Source organism: Lithobates pipiens, unplaced genomic scaffold (assembly GCF_037356315.1).
Source record: "Lithobates pipiens isolate NorthernLeopardFrog02 unplaced genomic scaffold, aLitPip1_a1.2 Scaffold_8, whole genome shotgun sequence".
NCBI lineage: Eukaryota > Metazoa > Chordata > Amphibia > Anura > Ranidae > Lithobates > Lithobates pipiens.
This window is the reverse complement of record NW_027507903.1, coordinates 596,766,664-596,785,340: the sequence shown is the minus strand read 5'-3', so window position 1 is coordinate 596,785,340 and position 18,677 is coordinate 596,766,664. Positions and strand designations below refer to the sequence as shown.

The 18,677-nt window shown below is 44.8% G+C and overlaps 1 protein-coding gene across 1 annotated transcript in view; it reads right to left on the bottom strand.

Annotated features, from left to right (window-relative positions):
* The window catches only part of LOC143961253 (E3 ubiquitin-protein ligase RNF220-like), a 77,637-nt gene that overhangs the window by 12,674 nt on the left and 46,286 nt on the right, over positions 1-18,677 (bottom strand). Inside the window, exons 5-9 of the mRNA XM_077470488.1 lie at positions 15,532-15,612; positions 4,542-4,584; positions 3,339-3,382; positions 2,242-2,338; positions 148-235 (exon numbers count right to left, since the gene is read on the bottom strand). Of these exons, the coding sequence (XP_077326614.1) occupies positions 148-235; positions 2,242-2,338; positions 3,339-3,382; positions 4,542-4,584; positions 15,532-15,612 (353 nt within the window). The remainder of the gene's footprint in view (positions 1-147; positions 236-2,241; positions 2,339-3,338; positions 3,383-4,541; positions 4,585-15,531; positions 15,613-18,677) is intronic.

Sequence of the window (18,677 nt, the reverse complement as noted above, 5' to 3'; positions counted from 1 at the left end):
AGCTTTTCATCCTTACCCACTCCACCCAAAAAGTTTTGGCTAGAACTGGACCTTACCTACATTTTCATTCATGTCCTCATACAAAAGTAGGAAGCAAGTAACTAGTATCTACGTCTTATTCTGAGCCTACTTTTAGGAAATAATTACTTTGCTCGGGAGGAGGAAGATGGCGTCTCATCGCTGTCAGACTCATCACTGTGACATGAAAGGCTGCTCCCGGGTGACCCCCTGCAATCTGAAAACAGGAGAAGAACATGAATTGTGACACTTTACATGTAAAGGTGTATTTTTCATAAAGGTAAATTTCTCTCTGAACAGAAATCCTTTTTCTGCTTTTAACCAATCTATGGTATAAAAATAATTTTCCCGTGAAAAAAAAAAGGATCCCTTATCCCACTGTTTTTTAAAGATCTCAGCTCTCATACCAGTATACCCACAATCGGACCAGAGCCATTTCTACATTTTAGCTATGGGCCTACTTTGTCATTACTTTAGATAACCAAGTATTACAAATATCTTTTTTTCCTTACAAACACAAGTTTCTCTTGCCAATACTGTCTTGCAAATAATAATGTATTTTCTTTGCAATCTATATGTAGCACTACCACTGTAGGGGCCACTGGTATTAGCTAGCTCTTCCCTAAAATTACTGAGGCTGCCCATCACCTCAAGCACCAGTCCATTCACGCCGGCTCCAATAACCCAGTCTAGGGGATGTCTTTTTATGATTTATTTCTTGAAGAAACTTTAACAGGAGTAACATTGCTAATTGTGCCAAAATCATTAGCACATAGCAATTAGAGGACAGTCTTCTACTTAGGTTATTGTGAATGTTGGATAATCTAAACCCCCATAGTTGAAGACCATGAGGTAACTTTCTTAACTGGCTAAGACCTCATAGCTGGTGACCATGTGGTAACTTTTTGAACAAGCTAATACCTCTTAGCTAGGGACCATGAAATACGTTTCTGAACAGGTAAAGACCTCATAGCTGGGGACCATAATGTAAAGTTCTGAACAGGCTAGGACCTCATAGCTGGGGACCATGTGATAACTTTTTGAACAAGCTATGACCTCATAGCTGAGGATCATGAGGCAACCTTCTGAACAGGCTAAGACTTCATAGCTGGGAACCATGAGGTAAGTTTCTGAACAGGCTATGGCCTCATAGCAGGGGACCATTAGGTACATTTCTGAACGGGCTATGGCCTCATAGCTTGAGGCCATGAGGTAACTTTCTGAACAGGCTAAAACCTTATAGCTGGGGACCATGAGGTAGATTTCTGAACAAGCTAAGACCTCATAGCTGGGGACCATGAGGTGACTTTCTGAACAGGATAAGACCTCATAGCTGGGGATCACAAGGTCACTTTCTAAACAGGCTATGACCTTATAGCTGTGGATCATGAGGTCACTTTCTGAACAGGCTAAGACCTCATAGCTGGGGACCATGAGGTAACTTTCTGAACAGACTAAGACCTCATAGCTGGGAACCATGATATAACTTTCTAAACAGTCTAAACCCTCACAGCTGGGGGCCATGAGGCAAGTCTCTTTGGCATCTGGGCGCAACTACTGGTAACCAATGCGATATTCAGGACACTTCACCGTCACAGGGATCTATTTAGGTTCTCTACTCACAAGTCTCCAGGACAGCTGTCACTTTCTAGCTCCCTTCAGGTACAATCCAGTGAGTGAGACAGTCCTTCTCCAGACCAGGTCCATTGTGGTGAGTACTTTTCCAGACCAGGTCCCTTGTGCCCTTAGGCAGCTGCATAGCCCCTCGGGATCTGAAACCCCTTCTGGGAAGAAGGAATCCAGCTCTTCAGTGCTTCAGACTATTTATCACCTTTCCAGCCCCCTTTTGGACACTCCTTTCTAGGTATTGGCTGGAGCATGAGAAATATTTAGGCTGGTTATCTGAATCTCCTTCCCTAAGCTCTGAAAGTTTCTTCCAGAGGCAGGGTAAAGCAATCAAACTCCCTGCCTTTTAAACCCTGAACAGACCAGGACAAATGATCACTGCTCCTTTGACTATAGAAGGAGCCAAAAAAATAAATGTACCTAGCATCCTACATTGGGAGATGCTACATATAGATTTGTGTTACATACACACAAAGTCATTTTTTTGGGGGCGAGTGTAGTAACCCAATGTTCACAACTAGTTAAATACTTGGAAGAACAAAATATATTCCATTTTTATTTTATAATTGATGTGTAAGCTGCCCCACTCTGTCTCACCTGTTTCTTGGGAGGACAGTTTCCCTGGACTGCGCATATCGTCTTCCCAGCGGTTTTCCTCCGATGTCTCGCCATCGACATGCACAACTCTTAAAGGCTGATTGACACAAAAAAATAAAACAGAATTAGTAAATGAGTTATAGACACAATGAAATAATCCTGTAGGTAGACCTTCTTCTGAAAATGTTTGAGTAAATATCTGTAGGCACTTCTTCTATATGTAAGACATAGCTACGCGTTTCAAAGGTGTATTTAGTTGTTTGATGGGAGATGCTTTGTAGCCAAAGGAGCGATGGAAACTTTTGGCTTTTAATACTGCTCACTGATTCATTGCTAGAGGTTACAGCACATCATCTCTTTACTGCAGGGGTCATGCTATACATATGGATGCCCCCTTTATTTACATGTCTATGCAGCTATTTACATATGAATGCTGGTTATTTACATGTAAACACAGGGTCTGCAGGTGAGTCATCTGTACACAACAATAGGGCAGAGCTGGGCAGCATTAGTACCAGCACTTCAAACTGAGATATCAGGACATAGCAGGAGACAATGAAATTTAAACTGGGATAATTGGCAAGTATGAGGCAGCTGATTTGGGCCATACAAACAATGACAGGGCCCAGGGCAGCTGCCCCTTTTGCCCTGCCTTAAAAACGGCCCTGGTCATCCCTTATTTCTATTACAAGGGATGTTTACATTGCTTGTAATAGGAAAAAAGTGACAGTGTAAAAAAAAATTAAAAAAAATTAAAGCTCCCAAAGCACCCTGCCTCAGCACTACTTTCAACCCTGCTGCAAGCAGTGGGCTGGCTCTTGGAAGGAGTTATGCAAATTGCAAAACCCTTGATGGATGCACGTCAAGCTGGGGGAGAAGTGGGAAAGAGACAGGCTGGGGAGGAAACAGTTAGCCGGTGCTGGGCGTCCTCCAACCAAATGAGGTCCTGCTTTGACTGAGATCTGAATAGGGAAAAATCTCCACCAAGGGCCACTAGCCCAACAGACTTGTATTGGCTTTGACCGGGGGGGGGGGGGGAGCCACCAGAGCAGTGCACATCAGATGTGTGTAGGGTCATGATATATGAATTCACTCACCTCCTGGGTGTTTCCTCGGACACGCTTACATTTTCCCACTCGTGCTAGATAGAAGAGAGACAATACGACATGAATACCATGTAAATAATGAACCCAATCAAGAACCGCGCCACCAATCGTGCTGGCCAGGGCACGCCGAAAACCACTAAAAGTCCCAGAAAGAACAGCCAGCTGCTTTGCTGGTATAAAAAGTATCATTTATATGAAACAATATAAGATGACCATATCACCCTAATCCCTACAAACAATTAAAAACCTCATATGGCGTATAACGGAGCCTTTACTAACTGCTATTATATCATCACTGGCCTCTGTGTTTCTCTATGCAATGCAGGCAGGTCATGGCTGGTGGGGGGGGGGGGGGTCTGGCAGGGTGCTGTAACAAACAAACCCCCACCCTAGGGAACACCCACCTGAACCCGAGCCTCCATGATTAAAAGCGTGAAATTCAATGAATGTGTGTGGCTGATTGTTCATTGAGGGCCTATTGGGAAAGCATGTGACAGGGTGACAATGCAGGGGAACAAATGAGAGATAGGGACAGGGTGTTTTCACCCTTTGAAGAGGAAGTGCCTGAACAAGGACCTTCATGGCAGGATCACCAGGTGTCATTTAAATATAAAACTGAATTACGCTAACATACTTTTTTAAGTTATTATACTTTAAAGCATGGGTCTTCAAACTATGACCCTCCAGTTGTTCAGGAACTACAATTCCCATCATGCCTAGCCATGTCTGTGAATGTCAGAGTTTTACAATGCCTCATGGGATGTGTAGATTTGCAACAGCTGGAGGGCCGTAGTTTGAGGATCCCTGCTTTAAAGGATGTATTTATAAAAAAAAAGAAATTACATAGCTGTTCATCCATTGAAGCTGCATGTACATTTGTTCTGTGTGAATGGGGCAAAAATCTGACTACATTCCCTGCAATTTAAATGCGTGGATGCAGAAAATTCCACATTATGGCCACTAGATGGCACTAACATGGAAAAATAAGTATGTTCCTCAGCGCCCTCTAGTGGCCATGATGTGGTATTATCTGCAGCCACATATTTGAATTGCAGAGACCACAGCCTGGAAACATTCGATGCAGAATGAATTTGCATGCAGTTTCGATGAGTGAACAGCTATGTGATTTTTTTTTCATAAGTACACCCCCTTAGTGTAATTGACATTTATAGTTAACGTTACACAGGCTCTCACCTCCCATACGTTCCTCTCTGTTCCACCGAACTTGCTGGAAGACCTTAGGAAAAAGAAAAAAAGACTTTGGTTTAAAATGTTCAAAGCCTAACTCCAGTCAAAATGATGCGACACCAGGTCAAGAAACTGAAGGAGGATATTATTGGGACATCCTGACACATACAGCAATAAAAAAAAAATGGTCAGAATTTCTAACTTCTCCCCAATCTAAAAGAAGATATCCTGTCCTTCGAGGCTGTTCATCAAGGCTTCGGCTTCCCTTACTTTCCCACTATCTTTCTCACTATACAGTGCATCCACAAAGTATTCACAGCGCTTCACTTTTTCCACATTTTGTTATGTTACAGCCTTATTTCAAAATGGATTCTACAATCAATACCCCATAATGACAACATGAATGAAGTTTGTTTGAAATCTTTGTTAAAATTTATTGAAAAAAAATAATAATTCCCATGTACATAAGTATTCACAGCCTTTGCTCAATACTTTGGTGAAGCACCTTTGGCACCAATTACAGCCTCAAGTCTTTTTGAGTATGATGCTACAAGATTGGCACACCTTTTTTCTGGCAGTTTCTCCCATTCTTCTTTGCAGGACCTCTGAAGCTCCATCAGGTTGGATGGTGGAGCGTCTGTGCACAGCAATTTTCAGATCTCTCCAGAGATGTTCAATCGGGTTCAAGTCTGGGCTCTGGCTGGGCCACTCAAAGACATTCGCAGAGTTGTCCCATAGCCACCCATTTGTTATCTTGGCTGTGTCCTTAGGATCGTTGTCCTTTTGAAAGATGAACCTTCACGCCAGTCTCAGGTCCAGAGCGCTCTGGAGCAGGTTTTCATCAAGAATGTCCCTGTAGATTGCTGTATTCATCTTTCCCTCGATTCTGACTAGTCTCCCAGTTCCTGCCACTGAAAAACATCCCCACAGCATGATGCTGCCACCACCACCATGCTTCACTGTAGGGATGTATTGGCCGGATGATGAGCGGTGCCTGGTTTCCTCCAGACATGATGCTTGCCATTTAAGCCAAAGAGTTCAATCTTTGTTTCATCAGACCAGAGAATTTTGTTTCTCATGGTCTGAGAGTCCTTCAGGTGCCTTTTGGCAAACTCCAGGTGGGCTGTCATGTGCCTTTTACTGAGGATTGGCTTCCGTCTGGCCACTCTACCTTACAGGCCAGATTGGTGGAGTGCTGCAGAGATGGTTGTTTTTCTGGAAGGTTCTCCTCTCTCTACAGAGAAATGCTGAAGCTCTGTCAGAGTGACCATCGAGTTCTTGGTCACTTCTCTGAGGCCCATCTCCCCGATCGCTCAGTTTAGCCAGGTGACCCGCTCTAGGAAGAGTTCTGGTGGTTCCAAACTTCTTCCATTTACAGATGGAGGCCACTGTGCACATTGGGACCTTCAATGTTGCAGAAATGTTTATGTACCCTTTCCCAGATCTGTGCCTTGATACAATCCTGTGTCCGAGGTCTACAGACAATTCCTTGGACTTCATGGCTTGGTTTGTGCTCTGACATGCACTGTTAAGACCCCTTTCACATCGAGCCGCCTAAGGCGTCAGCGGTAAAGCGGCACTATTTTTAGCGCCGCTTTACTGACGCTTTAGCGGAGCTATTCGGCCGATAGCAGGGCGGTTTTAACCCCCTGCTAGCGGCCAAAAAGGGGTTAAATCTGCCCACAAAACGCCACCGGAGTGGCGTTTTGCTGACGGTATCGCAGCGCTGCCCCATTGATTTCAATGGGGAGCAGCGGTGGAGGAGTGGTGAGTTCACCGCTCCTTCACCACTCCAAAGAAGCTGCTGGCAGGACTTTTTGTGACATCCTGCTAGCGTACCGCTCCAGTGTGAAAGCCCTTGGGCTTTCACACTGGAGTGAATGGAGCTGCTTTTTTCAGGCGCTATGCAGGCGATATTTTTAGAGCTATAGCGCCTGAAAAACGCTTGCAGTGTGAAAGGGGTCTTACTGTGGGACCTTCTATAGACAGGTGTGTGCCTTTCCAAATCATGTTCAATCAACTGAATTTACCACAGGTAGACTCCAATCAAGTTGTAGAAACATCTCAAGGATGATCAATGGCCAGGGCTTTTTTTCATCGTGGGGGAACGCAGTTCCAGCACCAAATGTATGTAATAGCAAGGGATGTGCTGAAGGGTCTATTAATGCTGTCTGATGGGGGATTTATGGTCGCTGGTGGGGATCTGTTTTTGTGTGAGGGTCTATTATTGCTTGTGGGGGATCTGTTGTTGCTGGGGGGTGTCTTATGATGCTTGTAGGGATCTACTGTTGAGGGAGAGGTCTATTGTTACTGGCTGCTGGAGGGTCTATTAATGCTGACGGCTGTGAGATCTGTTGATGCTTCTGGGGGGGAGGGGGGGGGGGTCTAATGTTGCTGGGGTGGTATTTTGTTGTGGATGGTCCATTGTTTCTGTGTGGGGGGTCTATTGTGTAGAGAACTATTGTTGCTGGGGTGGACTCTATTGTTGCTTTTCTTGTTATTAGACAAGAACAAATTCCATACAAATTATTTAGCAAATTATACTTTGGGCAGTACTGGGAGGTGGGTAGGGGGTGGAATTAAGGGACGGTGCTTGGGGGTGGGTAGGGGACGGAGACAAGGGGGGACATATTCGCTGAGAAAAAAAGCCCTGGTCATGGCAAAGGCTGAGAATATTTATGTACATGGGATTTTTAAATTTTTAATAAATTTGCAAAGATTTCAAACAAACTTCTTTCATGTTGCCACTATGGAGTATTGTTTGTCGAATTTTTGAGGAAAATGATTAATTTAATCAATTTTGGAATAAGGTTGTAACATAAGAAAAAGCGAAGCGCTGTGAATACTTTCCGCATGCACTGTAAGTGCCATATAGAGCTTCTAAATCATCTTCCTCACTGCGCCAACACCTACAGAACTTCCCCTTCCAGTAGCGACTTTCTGAAAGTCAGCCTTTGCTTAAAGCAGAACTCCAGCCAAAATGATATGATAATAATTGTAGCGGCCATAACCCTTGGCAGGACGGCCTTGACTTTTTGGGCTTACCGGTTACCTCCACTTGGCTTGTTCTTCTACGACTAAGGCTTTTGACGAAATGCGTCAGCTTTATTGTTTTACTGTCACTCTGATGTACCAATAAACGACACTTCAAGGATTACAGTGTTGCCGGCTCTTCTTACTACTGCTGCATTGGAGTGTGTTGGGACATATTGAGCCTTGGCACCTGTGAGTGGTCCTGGTGTATGGATTGAGTTGTCCCTGCAGAGAGCGCTGTTACTTTTCTTCTTTTCCATAGGGGTTCCCAGGGTTGATACCCAACAACTTTGGACGCTGACACCGATAAAGTCCTTTTGAAAGGTTTTATTTTGCAGGGGTAACATCCAACAACACAGTCTCGTATAGAAACAGAGGGCAAGGGTGAAGAAACTCAGGCACCTTGAACTGCAGACATAACAAAGTCTCTAATACCACCCAGAGAGTAGCCACTCGCAGCTGGGCACTTCAAGGCTGAACAAATCTCTAGCCAGAGATTATGGCAATCAGCACTTTGATTCAGAACTTGTGAAATCTCTGACCTTGAACAAGTTGTAACTGAAAGTGAACAGTAACCTTTTTCCTCAGTACCTGGAACGTTCTCTGTCTCCTTGGTAGTACTGGAAAAAGCTGGATTCGTCAATGTCCTTCACAACTCAGCAACCAGGCACTTCTCAGGATGCCAGCTTGTTGGCCCTCCTTCGAAGAGTCCTCCCCCGGTCACCTCCACGAGCTGCGGTGCCTCTCCAACCCGAGAGCACACCAGGACACCTTGAATCCTCCCTCAGTTACTGCGCCTCGGACCAGCCGGTTCCGAGACTCGGGAACAGACGGATCCTTACCCCAGACCAGGCGGGTCTACCTGGGGTAACCAACAGAAGCATGTTGTGGAGCGTCAAACGCTCCCGTGACCGGGACCCCTCACGGGGCTACCCCGGGCCAGGAAACAGGAACAGACCGCTAGGGCCTCACGAACGAACTACCCATAAAATGTGACCTCATCATCTTAAGTACCCTTCCCCAGACTCCTCAGTAGGGCCCTGCACACCCACTGATTGGTTCCGAGGAAGCTGATACCTAAAGCGTCCAACCAGGCCTGGTTCTGGCCTGTCATGTGCACCTCACTGTACACATGACCAGGCAGAACTCAAACACAGCCCAGCCAAACTGATGTCAAAGTTAAACCTACATAATTAACCCTCAGAACCCCTTTACTGTTCTGAGGAAAAAACTAAATTTACAATCGAATGACGCTTTGTCCAAAATGTCATCTGCTACATAATGAATAGTCCTTTAAGCCCTGGTTCACACTGCTGCGGGATTGAAATAGTTCAGCTGAACTCACACGATTTCACACCCGCATGTCAGTCCAACTTCGAGTTCCTTGCATAGACGTCGATTGAATTCGCACTCAAAGTCTCCAAAAGTAGTACAGAAACGACTTTTGGGAATTGGCACTGATTCGGACGGTGCTATTTCTGGCAATAGCCGCTGATTTGGCATGCGATTTGACATGTCACATTGCATGCCAAATCGCATCAATAGGAACCTGGGCTAAAAGATAAAATAACACCAGCTTTTGCTGCAATGTTCACCTTTGATCCAGAGATTTCCTCATGCAGCACCTTTTTTCTGCCACTAGATGTCCGCGGTCTGATGAACAGCATCATTCAAACAATGTCCCAGTGGTCTTGACAGTAAAAGGAGAAGCATCACAGTAATGGGCTCATCTCTCTGTCACTCTGCTCTCTCCTCCTATCAGCATGCAAACCGATTGACTCCTCTCACACCCCAGCCTTGCTGTACAGGGATTGCAGGAGGCTGATACCAGTCACATTCAGGTACTTTACACTGCTTGAAATGTAGAAAATACATTTAATGATGTATTATCGAATACAGAGCTGAATTCATTTGTCTTTGTTCACCCTTAAAGCATATCAAAACTCCAAGAACAAACGTAATATATTGCTCTACACGCGGTTGCAGCATGGCCCCATACATTTAAAGTGGTTGTAAACCTTGAACGTGAAATATGAACAAAGCATATCCCTCTATAGTGTGTACTTGTCTTAACTAAGAGCACTAAGTGTCATTTATTTCTGCTGCTTCGTTCCTCTGCTACCAGCATAAATCACTTCTGACAAGTTTTCCTGACACCAAGAGAAAAAAAGGTGACGAGAGGGACCTCCAGAACAGCCTGTGATTGACAGCCTCAGCTCTGTTCTTGTGTGCTGTGTGAAGGGCTCTCGGAGCTCTACTCACTGAGCTTTGCAGAGTGTAACTTCAGCTCCCCGTCCTCTTTTCTATGACAAGATTTATATAGTCAGCACTTTAAACAGATGTAGAGAAGAGGGGGCTGCAGATAAACAACGAACGCCAATATACTTCCTTACTACGTCCTTATCGTTGTTATGGCAGCAGCCAGCTGCCATAACCCCAGTATCCTTGTGTTTGGCTGGCTACAAGATAAAAGTGGTCTTTGCAGCGGATTCCTTCCCCTCCCGCCGTGCTCCAGTGCCCTCCGTCGTTTACTGGAGTCGTCGACAGCGGCGATACGTTCCTCTCGGTGGCTGAGTGAGCGGAAGATGGCCCCCCACCCGTCTCCATATCATTGCAGGGTGGAAGCAGCGTCAAAACGTCACTTCTACCCATAAATCTTAAAGGGCCATTTTTTTTTTAATAATTTTTTTAAATGACAATTTTTTATTTAAATTTTTTATTGCATTTTGGTCTAAATATGAGATGTGAGGTCTTTTTGACCCCAGATCTCATATTTAAGAGGACCTGTCATACTTTTTTTTCTATCACAAGGGATGTTTACATTCCTTATAATAGGAATAAAAGTGACACAACTTTTATTTATTTTTTAAAACAGTGTAAGAATAAAAAATAAAAGGTAAAATAAATAAGAAAAAAAAATGTAAACACGCCCCGTTCCGCCGAGCTCACGTCCAGAAGCAAACGCATACGTGAGTAGCGCCCACATATGAGAACGGTAGTCAAACCACAAATGTGAGGTATCGCCGCGATCGGTAGAGCGAGAGCAATAATTCTAGCCCTAGACCTCTTCTGTAACACAAAACATGCAACCGGTAAAATTTTTCTTTTCCTATGGAGATTTTTAAGGGTAAAAGTTAGTCACCATTCCACGAGCGAGCGCAATTTTGAACCGTGACACGTTGGGTATCCATTTACTCAGCGTAATATTATCTTTCACAATATAAAAAAAAATTGGGCTAACTTTACTGTTGTATTATTTTTTAATTAAAAAAAGTGTATTTTTTTCCAAAAAAAGTACGCTTGTAGACCACTGTGCAAATAAGGTGTGACAGAAAGTATTGCAACGACCGCCATTTTATTCTCTAGGGTGTTAGAAAAAAAAAATTGTATAATGTTTTGGGGTTCTAAGTAATTTTCTAGCAAAAAAAAAAAAATGTTTTTAACTTGTTAACAACAAATCTAAAAAAGAGGCTCGGCCCTTAAGTGGTTAAATTGTATCCAATCAGACAGGCCCTTAAATAAATATAAATAGTAGATGGTAGATCTAAATGGGATTGCACAACCTGATTGTATGGTGTATGGCCAGCTCATGGCTGAGTTGGCGGTCATTAAAGCACAAAGCGCTGGGAAGGCAGAGGGGTTAAATCTGACCGTGTTTGGTGTAGTATAGTACACTCCCTGAGAAGTGTACAATAAAACCTTGACAAAAGCAGAAATGACATTTGAGCACATGACATTTTAAAGGTCATGTGATTCCCGGTAGAAAAGGAACAACTTTCTCGTAAAGATGGAATTCACTTAAAAGTTGTTTCTGCTTTATGGTCACTTACAGCATATGCAGATTTTTCCCTAGGAGGAATACCTTGCCATATCCGTACTTATTTACTATTCCGCCAACGAGACCAAGGGCTCTCTCTCATGTGTGGCTGTGCCTGCCGCCCCTCTGAAAAACGATCTGTGATAGTTCACTTTTAAGAGGAAGTTTTGGTAGTCATTGGTTAGGTGGCTAAAAGGCCTAAACCACACTGTGCTGCAATCCCATACACAGAAAACCGTCTCCTTGGGTGACGACTGCGACATGCCCAACCGCCTGATTTTACTGTACCTGTAAAATAACTAGTAAAGCCAAAGATACAAGCAGCTGAAGTTATATCCAGATCTTTATTGTTATCATAACAGTTGGGCCTGACCAACCAACAGAATATGGTTTTGAAAGCTTTCAAGTGCAAAGGAGGGATTTGGAGTCTTCTTGACCCCAGATCCCTCCATAAAGAGGACCTGTCACGTTTACACATTTTGCTGTCACAAGGAATGCTCCTGAGACTTGTCACCCAATTGGCCAAGAGGAGAAGCGTACCTATTGGCCACCAAGGAGGAGGAGGGAGATGCAGGGGAAGCAATGACATGACATCACTTCCGCTTCACCTGGCGGTGGCATTTTTTTGAAAATCAATATATTCAAAAAAATGCAGATCTTGGCGTTTTGACCTCACAGAAGGCGATTTAGAACTAGCTTCAGGCCTCAATGTTGAATATGCAGGAGGACCCTTCGCGTTGTTCTTCCTAGCAGAATATGGTTTTGAAAAACGTGTAAACGTGACAGGTCCTCTTTATGGAGGGATCTGGGGTCAATAAGACCCCAAATCCCTCCTTTGCACTTGAAAGCTTTCAAAACCATATTCTGCTAGGAAGAACAAGGCAAAGGGTCCTCCTGCATATTCAACATTGAGGCCTGAAGCTAGTTCTGATTCGCCTTCTGTGAGGTCAAAACGCTAAGATCTGCATTTTTTTGAATACATTGATTTTCAAAAAAATGCCACTGATGACAGCCAGGTGAAGCGGAAGTGATGTCATGTCATTGCTTCCGGGTTACCATAGCGGAGACCCGATCAAAGCCGGTTCTAGGTCTCTGGCAGCCGGCGGACACGTTGGCTGGTAGCAAGGGCCTGAGAGAGCTGCGGGACGTGCGCCCCCTCCCGCTGCCTGTAATAGCAATTGAGTGGCTAGTTAGCCCTTCAAATTGCTAATACAAGAAAGCCGACCTTCGACTTGAGGCATCACCCCGGTACAACCACTTGAAGTCAAATGACGCACCAGATATGTGATTTAGCAGCAATTGGTTAAAGGACCAATAGGAAGACTTAAAAGTTGAAGGGGTTGGAACCACCCTCAGTCACATTGAGCACACTAACATAAACATTCTCCAGCAGTGGCTGTAATGGAGGGTGCATGAGCACCGCCCGCCCCATCTTCCATGCGTCCGGCACCCCCTAATCACACATGGATTCTAATGGGGGGTGTTTCTTTTTTAAGCACGGGAATAGAGCCTGAGAATAGAATAGGCTTCAAAAAAGGGTGGGCTCAGGGCGCAGAGCACTGTGCCCTGAGCCCACCCAGTTATGTGACAATAACAAATTGATATTCACTATTGTCTTCTTGATTCTCCTCCCAGCCAATCAGGAAGCGGCTCCTGAGACTCGTCACTCGATTGGCCATAAGGAGAAGCGTTTCTTACGGCCGCCAAGGAGGAGGAGGAAGGAAGAGACGCAGGGGAAGCCGCTGTAAAGCACCAGGAGGCGGAAACGCAGCCCACCACCCAGAGGAAGCGCTGCCCACAACCTAGATGGGGTAAGTGCAGGGCTTGGGACCAACTGACTGACTTGGGGGTGCCTGGGACCGACCCGACTGACTGACCAAGAAGGGAGGATATCACCAGCCACCACTGTTTTCCAGTAAACTATTTGTTAATATTACCACCCCAGCACCTCCTGTGCTCTCAGTGATGCTTCCCTAAACTCCTGGTCTTTACAGGAAAAACTTACCAGTGGGCAGTGCAGTCTTCAGTCAGTCTGTTAGTTGGGAGGAGGGAAGAGCAGGTGTCCTCCTAGTCTGGTTTTGTTTCTATTGATGTGCACTCAGATAACTGCATGTAATGGTGACTCCATAGAATGCTGTCAAAGCAAGTTCTCTGAGAAAGAGGGGCTGCCCTTCGAAACACGTTAGCCATATTGGATGCTGATGGGTCTTCCCTTGCTACAAGGTAATCTGGCAACAGTCGCATTGTGTTAATTTAATATGCCTGTTGACAACTTAGAGTATATTACTTGTTTTTATTTACTAATAAAGTATATAGAATGGTAATGCGCTAGGCTGGTCGCCCTCTGTCTGTTGTTTTATAGTACCACCCTGAAACAGGCATCAGTCATGACACAATCATAAACTGGAACATCGACAATGATTAAAAGATAAAAAAACTGCATTCGCATTGGTCAGCATGTTCATGTAGCTGAGCTGACAAATGAACACTTGCCACTGTGAGCATAATGATGGATGCTCACTCTGAGGCTATGCTATGCAATGTACAATGTACAGGCCTTCACACCAGCAGCACGGGGCATTAAGTCAGTTCTGGGACATGGTCATCCAGCACCCAAGGCAAAGATGCCAAACTGGGGTCAGGGCACCCGATCCCTGCAATAAACCATTGCGTCTAGGGCAGCCGTCCCTCCTGCCCACCCCTTGTCCCAGCCCTGTATTAAGTCCCCTACGTGCAGAGGGATCGGGAAGGGTGACCAGGGTATGTGGATTTACTTCACCTTTTCAATTTACATGAAAATGTGAGCTTACCCTTTAAATCAGTGATTCTCAACCAGGGTTCCGTGGAACCCTAGGGTTCCTCCAGAGGGTTCCTTCAGCATTGGGCAATTTCTGCAAGTTCCCACTCACAGCATTGATCTTTTTAGCTATCTGCAAAGAGGTAATTCTTCCCAATGACCACAAGTGTAAGGACCATTCTTCCCACTGACCATCACACTAATGTATCATGAGTTGTAGATTTCTAATTTTTAGCAGGGGTTCCCCGAGACCAGAGAACTCTTTCAAGGGTTCCACTGTGTTGAAAAGGTTGAGAAAGGCTGCTTTAAATGCTGCTTTATGAATATCCATCCCCTGTGCCTATAGGTTTAATTTACTAAAGGCAAATAGACTGTGCCTTTTGCAAGTGCAGTTGCTCCAGAGTTTAATAAGTGAGGAGGTGCTCTGCTGACCTCCATTATCCAATAATGTTCCCTCTTTGCATGTTATAGGGTATGCTTTGCAATGTGAAGCTTCACCACATTTACTAAGCTTTGGGGCAACTGCAGAGTTGGAGTGCACAGCCTAATTTGCCTTTAGTAAATCAACCCCTATATGTCCAAATGTTGGTGGACGACACATCTCAATGAGCTTTTTGGACATCCCTTTTGAAAACCATGACCATTATGGAGTAAATATGGAGCAAATGCAGCTTCCCCCTCAACACTCCACTCTTTTTTTTTTTGGAGTTTGGGGGAATTTGTACCCAATCTGCTAAAAGACTATTTGTGAGGTCGGGTACTAATGCTGGTTGAGAAGACCTGGCCCTCAATAGGTGTTCCAATTCAGCTCCCCTCTGTGGCTAAAACAGCCTTTACTCATCTGGGAAGGCTTCCAGCAAGATTTTGGAGTTTATCTGTGAGAATGTGTCCTTATACGGCCACTAGAGCATTTGTGAAGTCAGGTAGTGATGTTGGTTGAGAAGACTTGGCTAGTCATTGGTGTTCCATTTCATCCAAAAGGTATTCAGTAGAGTTGAGATCAGGGCTTTGTGTAGGCCACTCAAGTTCCTCCACACCAAACTCATCAAATCATGTCTTTATGGGGTTGGCTTTGTGTACATGGTGGAACAGAACACTCATAGTGGAACAGAAAAGTTCCTTCACCGAACTGTTACCACAGCGTTGAGGAGCACAATAGTCTAAAATGTCTTTGTATGATGTAGTATCAACAATATCCTTCATTGAACTCTTCATTTGGAAGATTGTACATATACTCTTGGCCAGCCTTTCCCAACCTTTTTAATATGGAGGAACCCTTAAAGAAACTTTTGTCCAATATACCTTGGTGCGATGTACAAGCATTCTCATGTCGTTGTGTCCTGGCATACCTGTTTCCTGTCAAGCTTTTGCCCATCTTCCAAAGTCATCAGCGGTGACTCGCTACGCGAGTTTCGTCCCGTCATCGGAGACTGAAAAAAAAAAAAAAAACAGGAATAATGATTAACTTCCTATTGTTATTGCTTCATCTTTGATCCATTTACACTCACACAAGTGAGAAGAGCAGTGCCAATACACAGCCAGATATTCTACAAAGAAAGGTTTTGACCTTTCAGACAATAATCTCCTGGATTATAGGCCACTGTTGATCCCTGAGGATATTGCTTTGGCACTGGCGTGCAGTCACTTTGGCACAGGAAGGGCACATCCCCAAACAGTTCCCACAAAGTTGGGAGCATAAAATTGTTCAAAATGTTCTGGTATTCTGACCCCTTAAGAGTTCCCTTCACTGGAACTAACCCCTGAAAAACAACCCCACACCATAATCCCCCCCCTCCATCAAATGATTTTGACCAGTGCACAAAGCAAGGTCCATACAAACATGGATGAGCGAGTTTGGGGTGGAGGAATGTGACCTCAACCTAATAGAACACCTTTGGGATAAATTACAGCGGAGACTGCGAGCCTGGCCTTCTCATCCAACATCAGTGCCTGACCTCACAAATTCGCTTCTGGAAGAATGGTCAAACATTCCTATAGAAACACTCCTAAACCTTGTGAACAGCCTTCCCAGAAGAGTTGAAGCTGCAAAGGGTGGGCCAACTCAATATTGAACCCTACGGACTAAGACTGGGATGCCATTAAAGTTCATGTGCATGCATCTACTTTATTTTACTTACATCTACTTTATTTTATTTATTTTATTTTACTTCGCTTGCGTTAATTATAATTTCATTGAGTGGTGTGGGTTTTTTAAGATTTGATTAGCCAATCATTCCCTGCCTTTTTTTACTGTTCCGTTGTTAGTTTCCCCTTCCAAGCAGAGACCTGGGAAAGTCATTGTCTTCTTACACTGTCAAAGACTGGAAAAAACATCCTCTGTACTACAATTATCTGAGGGAAAATTGCATTGGCTTCTGGGCTTTATTGTGGATTCTGCCAAGTCAGCAAGTGACCATTAGTCTAGAACAGTGATCTCCAAGCTGTGGCCCTTTGCTTGCCTTTATACGGCCCTTGAGGCATTATTCATGCCACTGACCCCATCAATGAGGCCTAATTCCTGCCACTGACACCATCACTGGGGCCTAATTCCTGCCACTGACACCATCAATGGGGCCTAATTCCTGCCACTGACACCATCAATGGGGTCTAATTCCTGCCACTGACACCATCAATGGCGCCTAATTCCTTCCACTGACACCATCAATGGGGCCTAATACCTGCCACTGACACCATCAATGGGGCCTAATTCCTGCCACTGACACCAACAATGGGGCCTAATTCCTGCCATTGACACCAACAATGGGGCCTAATTCCTGCCACTGACACCATCAATGGGGCCTAATTCCTGCCACTGACACCATCAATGGGGCCTAATTCCTGCCACTGACACCATCAATGGGGCCTAATTCCTGCCACTGACACCATCAATGGGGCCTAATTCCTGCCACTGACACCATCAATGGGGCCTAATTCCTGCCACTGACACCATCAATGGGGCCTAATTCCTGCCACTGACACCATCAATGTTGCCTAATTCCTGCCATTGACACCAAAAATGGGGTGTAATTCCTGCCACTGACACCATCAATGGGGCCTAATTCCTGCCACTGACACCATCAATGGGGCCTAATTCCTGCCACTGACACCATCAATGGGGCCTAATTCCTGCCACTGACACCATCAATGGGGCCTAATTCCTGCCACTGACACCATCAATGGGGCCTAAATCCTGCCACTGACACCATCAATGCGGCCTAATTCCTGCCACTGACACCATCAATGCGGCCTAATTCCTGCCACTGACACCATCAATAGGGCCAAATTCCTGCCACTGACACAATCAATGGAGCCTAATTCCTGCCACTGACACAATCAATGGAGCCTAATTCCTGCCACTGACACCAACAATGGGGCCTAATTCCTGCCATTGACACCAACGATGGGGCCTAATTCCTGCCACTGACACCATCAATGGGGCCTAATTCCTGCCACTGACACCATCAATGGGGCCTAATTCCTGCCACTGACACCATCAATGTTGCCTAATTCCTGCCACTGACACCAACAATGGGGCCTAATTCCTGCCATTGACACCAACAATGGGGTGTAATTCCTGCCACTGACACCATCAATGGGGCCTAATTCCTGCCACTGACACCATCAATGGGGCCTAATTCTTGCCACTGACACCATCAATGGGGCCTAATTCCTGCCACTGACACAATCAATGGGGCCTAATTCCTGCCACTGACACCATCAATGGGGCCTAATTCCTGCCACTGACACCAACAATGGGGCCTAATTCCTGCCACTGACACCATCATTGGGGCCTAATTCCTTCCACTGACACCATCAATGGGGCCTAATTCCTGCCATTGACACCAACAATGGGGTGTAATTCCTGCCACTGACACAATCAATGGGGCCTAATTCCTGCCACTGACACCATCAATGGGGCCTAATTCCTGCCACTGACACCATCATTGGGGCCTAATTCCTTCCACTGACACCATCAATGGGGCCTAATTCCTGCCATTGACACCAACAATGGGGTGTAATTCCTGCCACTGACACCATCAATGGGGCCTAATTCCTGCCACTGACACCAACTGGACCTAATTTCTTTAGAAAGTTTGGAGCCCCCTGGTCTAGAAGGTACTGTATGTAATTTTAATGACCAGCATTTGAAACAGAACACAACATAAATAATAACCAAATACACAAAAAGTAAAAAGAAAAAAAAAAGTAAATGAAACACCCTCTAAATAAAACACACATAAAAAAAGAAAACACCCTCTAAATAAAAGAGCTGCAGTGAATTTTGCTGAAATCGTCATACTCATCACTAGTGGCCAACTTTACTAATGTACAAATAAACTCTAAAAAAAAAAAAAACACAAAAAAAACAGGCAGGTTGGATTTGTATGGCAGAAAAACCCCTATTGGTCTATTTAGTCACAGTGGCTTTGCCCGGCTAGTCGCGTTAAAGTGCTTGTAAACGGCCCTTGAGGCATTATTCATGCCACTGACACCA